Below are 6,979 nucleotides of genomic sequence, written 5' to 3'. Positions count from 1 at the left end.
ATAGCATATTTTTCATAATGTATAATATAAAGCCAAATATATATATATATATATTTTAAGAAATTTTAATAGTATTTTAATTGTATTGAATGTTATGTTCTATTCCAAAAAAATTGTAATTAGTAAATAGATAAAAAGAATTAATGTTGCACCAAAGCTCGCGCAATGCTAAACTCTTGAAGCACTGGATTTAGGATCTGGGAAATGATCTGGGGAATAATAGTCCAGTTTGCCAATATGCGCCTGAAATAAAACTCTTATCACGCCTGAAAAGAATATAGTTTCTGAAACTAAGTAAAACAAATTAGTGTGTGCAGGCAAGTTGGCAAAAGGAGCGTAGGAGCATTGATCATTTAAGATAAAAAAAATAATTTTGCGTATAATTAGTAATTCACAAGACATCGATACAAATAAAATATTCGGAGATATCTTATCGCACATTATGAAAATTTTATCACAAATGATCAAAGATCACAATTTGCAAATGGGAGACGTTCAAGAGTTTATAATTTTTTGTTTGCTAAATTGTGCCAATTCTATGTGATTTTTTGATAGACTTACTTCAAAAACGCAAAAATATATTAAAATTGATATATGTATTAAATTATTTCAATCATATTTTTTTAAATATGTATACATTAAAAAATCTGATAGAAAAGCAGCTTTAAAAATAATTATACATAAACATGAATTATTATATAAGTGAAAAATTAATTTAACAAAGAGAACACAAAATATTAATATTAAAATTATCATAAAAATATAACATGCGCAACAGATTGTAAAACGAGATTTATGTATATGTCAATTTCACTATTGATGTAAAATAATGGAATTAAATATGTAGATATATCTATAATCTTTGCGATATATAAGAAGTATGTCCATCATATAGCGAAACCGTGAAAATAAATGTGCTTTATACACATTGATTTTTCAAGCTATTGCAACGCTGCTTCTATGCATATATTTCTCGCTCGTATTAAACGAGACAATATCTTTTGTAAAGTCCCAAACAAAAATTTAGAAATGCAACTATCACTGCAATGTTTGAAACTTCGTTATTTCGCGCGCTTTCTGCCGTGTTACTCAAAGACTGTTAAACCGCATACATGTGTAGCTGCCCTGGGTAAACGTCGTCATCGTCGATGGGAATCTGCCAAACGCTATCAACAAGACAAAAAAACACAGAAATGCAAGTTAGTAAATGAATCAAAGCTGTACTGATCCTGATACATTTACATTCCACGGGAGCATATCATTACAGATTTCAAATCACTGCATATAATTTTGGGAATAAATACATTAAGAAGAACATAAATAATCATATACGTATATTTTTCAATTTAAATTTAATTTTAATATTAAATATAATTATACAAAAATGTAGAAAAAATAAAAATGTTTATATGTAGAACACTCCTGTGTCATGTCATCTGTAAAGAAAGTCGATTGACATGTTAATAGCTGGTATAAGATTTACTTTTAAATTTAGTATTTGTTCAACTCCATAAAGATGCTGTTGAATGTCATCTCATAAAATCACCGTTTTCATCATTGCTACAAATAATTTTTTTCGCCATTGTATGGGAAAGCCACATCAATTTATTTCACGTTTTCAATTAGACGTGTATCATTTATGAATTAGATTTTGATTAAACAATTTTAAGTATAGATATTAAATTTTTCTCTTTTAAAATATAAAAAGTTTAAAAATATATTAATGTGTGTGAAATAATATAAATTTTATTAAAGAAAAATAGATGTTGTGGCTTGCCTGTATAAAAATGTCAAAATAAATTAGCGGCCATTAGTCAGAATTATTTTTAAAAAGATATAAAATTGTTAAAGTCGACGAATAGCTTAAAATTATCACAAATAAATATCAATTATATATATATTTGAAACATGTGTATTAATTTTATTTTTATCTGTACACATTCTCTCTATTTTCAAAAGTATTCAATGAATAGAAATATGTATTCTTATGTAATTCTGACTTATGGCAAAGTTTTCCCTACGCATTGCGATGCATTTATCTCTAATGCGCAGAAACAAATGCATACGGAGTTTACAAATATGTGGTTTATGACATATGCATTTCCGAATATTACTGATAATCTTTATTATTTAATATTATTCATAAATTTCGCAAATTATATCATTTAATATATTTTAAACATTAAAATACAAATGTTAATATTTCAACTAAAGTTATCATTCTTTTAAACAAGCTTTTAAAAGAAAAAAATTTTTAAATTAATATTTCTAAAATAAACATTATTTAAGTAAAAATCCTAAGTTTTTTACTTACTGGTATACATACGCGATGTCAAATATATTATAAAAAAATTGTATGGGATTATTTATCAATCAGTAATTTACGGATTTCAAAGAACAGATATTTAAAAAATGATTTCGCAGCACCAGTTTTACAGTTTACATCAGTTTACAAGGAAATAATAATATAATATTGTCGATATTAGATTTACTGAAATATTTTATAATCTTTAGTTCAATTTATTAAATATTTCTAATAAATAATTATTATATTATACTTAACATCCAAATTTTAGTTAAACTTAATGTAAAGCTAATAAACAATTCACTCCTATTTTGTCGATAATAATCGTATCTTGACAAAGTTTAGACAAGTACGTTATTATACATACTATCTTTAAGATTAAATCAATAAGAAAGAAGATTTTCCTTGCAAAAAGATCAAATTATTAACAAAAAATAAGATAGTGTTCACTTACCAATACGCGAGACACTTTCGTTCTGAAATATAAGTATAGGTAATAAATTATAATATTTATAAGAGAAGTCAATAACAGCACTTGTCTGCAGTACACATATAATTTTAAATTTGATTAAATTCGAAATCGAAAAGACTAATTTCTATAAGATAAGTGAATATTTCGTATGATTATTACAAATAAATTCATATATTAAGAATTAAAAAAATTATAGTATTATTCACTTGCATATAAATATTTTTACCAGCATACTAGCATTTCATAGACTTTCTTTATATATAATAAAAATAAGCAAAAGTATGTAATATATTAAAATTCTTATCTTGATTCATACATATTTCTGATATTTGACAAAAATTAATTTATAATGTGCAAATTGCATAATTTAAAAAAATAATAATGATTTAAATAAGAATTTTGTAAAATTGAAAATTACTTTAATTATATTCATTTAAATTTATGAATACAAACTTGAATTTTTAGAAATTATATCAATTATTTCACTATAATCATCATTATTTATATATATATTATTTTAATTTTACTAATTGTTAGAAAATAAACTTTCTTTGAAGGTATATTTAACGTACTTTATTGTCAATATATCAGATAATATTATATATAAATCAAATGCAACTTACCCAGCCATTTTACGTAACTATTTAGGAGAGACACAACTCCTCTCATATCCCATACATACGCGTACAAATCGTATAATAACTCACGATTATTACAATATGTGAGTCTTTGGAATAATCTATTTACCGCATTACACATATCGTTTAATTTAGCTGCACGAAGATGCCATTCTTCAATCTGAAATTATTTATTATATATAGTGTGATATCAAGCTTGTTGAAATAAATTAATTTTATAATATAACTCACATCTGATTCAGACGCTTGTTCTTCTTCTTTGGACTTCTTCATAACAACATAAGCATTGCTTTTCAGCCAATTAAATTCTTGCAACAATTGAATTCCTTGACCCCCATGCTCAAATGGCAAATAAAACAGATCACATAAAAGCGACAAATCCTCATGCGTAAGTTGTTTTTCGATATCTACAGGTTGTGATACCGCGTCCGCGTTGTCGGAATTCTCGTGATTTTCGCTATCATTTTCTATAATCATTTGTGTACCATTGACTGTAGGAGAAGCACCATCTACTTCTACTTGCATACTTCCGGAAGCTTCGCTACATGTCTAGCAAACAGAAATCATACGATTATACATGCATAATTAAATTCCCGAAAATTTTTAATGACTTACAGAAGAATTATCTACCATAGCGTCATCCTCTGCTGGAATTTTTGCTATATGTGCGGGCGAATTGTTTGGAGTTGTATTACAATCCATTGGTTCTATAATAGATAATCCTGTTGAGGGTGATCCACTGCTCATATTGGTAGATAATGTAGTCAGGACAGGCTCGCTGATTACTTTTATATCTGACACTAAAGAATTCATCACAGGTCCAGATGAAGGTTGTACGAAGCTATCACTACTTGTCACATTTGAGCAAACTTCGGCCAATGCTTGAAGATGATTAGAATTCGTCCCAGGCGTAGGCGTGGCAGGAACTGTGGTTGTTGTCGTTGATGTAAGACTCATACACGTGTTCACGGAGGGAATAATTGGAATAGGTATCGTAGGCGCGACACATGGTTGTGGTTTGGCTATTACTCCCCAAGCTGCTTTCTTCTTATTAAACTCTAATAACCATTCACTTATTGCATTTTTCAAAGCATGTCGAGGGTGATACATATTCGGTGATAATGTTGATGGAACATCTTCACCAAGAACGCCATCCTCTGTCTCGGTTTCTAATTTAATATCCGCTGATACAGTATCATCTGCAATATAGAATAATCAATTTCTATATATAATAAGTAACGGATACTATATTAATTCATTATAGAAAATTAAAATTAAAAGAATGAAATGTACGAAAATCACATTTACATTTTAATGTAATGTATCAAATTCATATTAGGGCTTTTCAATTAGTGACATAAATTGACATAAGCATCATTCTATCTTTCATGACATTCAGTAAGTAACAAAAAGAACTATACTTGTGTTGATTTGTGTCATCAAATGGAAAATACCTATTATCTTGCTATAATTTTAACTCAAAGTTTATCTTAGAAAATTTATAAAATAGAATACAGCAAAAATCTTACTTAAACTTAAGTCTCTCTTTCCATCCACGTTGCATCTGCTCCATTGAGCCAATGTATGAATTGCTATAAAATTCGCTCCATATTCACAATTAGGATTAGTTAAAACTCCTCTAAGTTTAGGTATAAGATCAGGAGAACGACCAGAATATGGTCCAAGAAACACTCTTTTCTGATCATAATCGTTAGCATGTAAATTATCCCAAATAACAGGCGGTCTCCTGAGCACTTCTGTGATTTCTTCAATAGATTCCACTGTTAAAAGTCTCGATATGACTTTAGGCCCAGTCCACATTATATCAATTTCCTGAGCTAATTTACTTCCAAGAGTGTTGAGATATTCTGAAGATGCAACATTTGGCATTGCACGTGTTGCGCAATATTGCGTAGGGCACAGAAGAAAACGAGGTTGGCCAAGATGTTGAAAAATATCATTTGTGACAGAAACCTGTAAGAATAATAACAATATAAAAATACATTACGTAGGATAATACATTATATATCTCTATAAGAGAATTCATAATCAAGTTCTACATTTGATTCCCATTTTACATACGTCTTAATTTATAAAAGATTGATTTGAAATTCAAATTGTAAATAAAGAAATCATTATCTGTTTTAAAAACATTAAACATACATGCAGAAATATTAATAAATATTAAACTAGTATTAGAACTTGCATATTATATGAATATTGTACATTATACTGCATACATACTTGAGCATGTGCAAATGATTGAAATATTTCTTTATCAGCTTCACTCATTTCTGGCTCTATATCATCGAATAACAATGCAAATGCTGTACAACCAAACTGACTGACTTGTTCCAGTTTTCTCTTCAAAGCGGTGACTTCCTTTGAACTGGAATATGTAATATCTAATCCTGGGGATAATGCATAATAAAAAGTTATTCCATATTCCCTAGCAGCTGTGATTAGACCAGTCAGATGTTCAGCTTCTTCTACTGTGTACAAATCCCTCCAATAAGCACGATGTTTATAATCATCTTTCGGTGCATACAGGTAAGAGTCCATTCCCCATTTTTTCAATCTAGTAATACATATAATTTATAGTAATAAATTAATTAATGTTTACAATAATAAAAAAACTAATATATTTAGAAATTAGAAGAAACATGATATTCCTTGCAACAGAATTCATAAAAAAATGACTGACAAATGTCTCAGCCTTACAAATTTCTCTTTGATGGAAATGTATTTAGGACGAAAGAGCTTACTTTTGAAAAAGATCCTTTCGCTGCTCGGTGGTCCATGGTCGTCCATAGAAACCTGCAAACGAAGAAATGTGTTAAATGCTTGGGGACAAAAGAAACAAGTATCATATATCATAAGAGGTTTGGGCTACATTCTCCAATAAGTATGGGATCCGGTTATACGCGATCCACATACCTTCCACAACGCCGCAGATGAAGTTGCCGTTTTTCGTATTGAGATTCGCGGCTCCGTTCGTCTCCGTCATCGCAGATCGCGCAGGACAGGCACGTCCGCTCTCGAGAATCCAGGCAACAGCTGGAGGCAACGGGACAGCCCACGGTGTGTTACAAATTTCCCTTGGAAAGGGGAGGGAATGGGAAGAGAAAGAGGAACCTGTGTGATGATCGCGATGGGCCCAACGCGACACACGACGTAGACTCGACGTGATTACACGACGATTATAGGGTAACACACGTCGCTACGTCGTATACGTCGCGCGACGCAATGGCATAACTCGCGTCGCCTCAGAGATTCCTGGGAATCCCGAGGGAAAATATTCAGGAGTGAGGATCAGTGAATCTGACAAACTGCACCTGATACGCGCCGATCGATACCGCCGAACGATTTGTCGATCCATCGAGGCCACGAACGGCACAAATACGATGGACACAGAAGAAATAGGCGATGCTCCTTGCACGCCGCGACGGCGGTATCTGATACTTCTGACAATTGTGAGGAAAATCTTCCCGTCAGAGATGATACAGTTTCCCGTCGTCCTATTCAGGATGCGTTTCGTTTTACGCATGATGCGCATGGTGTATC

General features: G+C 30.6%; 1 protein-coding gene across 3 annotated transcripts in view; it reads right to left on the bottom strand.

The window, feature by feature from the left end:
* Window positions 1–6,761, bottom strand: part of LOC108694805 (protein O-GlcNAcase) — an 8,486-nt gene extending 1,725 nt beyond the window's left edge. The window contains exons 1-8 of one of the 3 annotated variants that reach the window (XM_018204472.1): window positions 6,353–6,761; window positions 6,181–6,232; window positions 5,660–5,993; window positions 4,945–5,389; window positions 4,031–4,614; window positions 3,647–3,964; window positions 3,401–3,575; window positions 1,113–1,166 (exon numbers count right to left, since the gene is read on the bottom strand). In XM_018204472.1, coding sequence (XP_018059961.1) covers window positions 1,113–1,166; window positions 3,401–3,575; window positions 3,647–3,964; window positions 4,031–4,614; window positions 4,945–5,389; window positions 5,660–5,993; window positions 6,181–6,232; window positions 6,353–6,422 — 2,032 coding nt within the window. In that variant the 5' untranslated portion in view covers window positions 6,423–6,761. The remainder of the gene's footprint in view (window positions 1–1,112; window positions 1,167–3,400; window positions 3,576–3,646; window positions 3,965–4,030; window positions 4,615–4,944; window positions 5,390–5,659; window positions 5,994–6,180; window positions 6,233–6,352) is intronic. The other 2 variants (XM_018204473.1, XM_018204474.1) reach the window with 2 other exon arrangements.
* Between the last annotated feature and the right edge of the window lie 218 nt (window positions 6,762–6,979).

The sequence above is a fragment of the Atta colombica genome, unplaced genomic scaffold (assembly GCF_001594045.1).
Source record: "Atta colombica isolate Treedump-2 unplaced genomic scaffold, Acol1.0 scaffold125, whole genome shotgun sequence".
In the NCBI taxonomy this organism is placed as follows: domain Eukaryota; kingdom Metazoa; phylum Arthropoda; class Insecta; order Hymenoptera; family Formicidae; genus Atta; species Atta colombica.
This window is presented reverse-complemented; position numbering and strand designations above follow the sequence as displayed.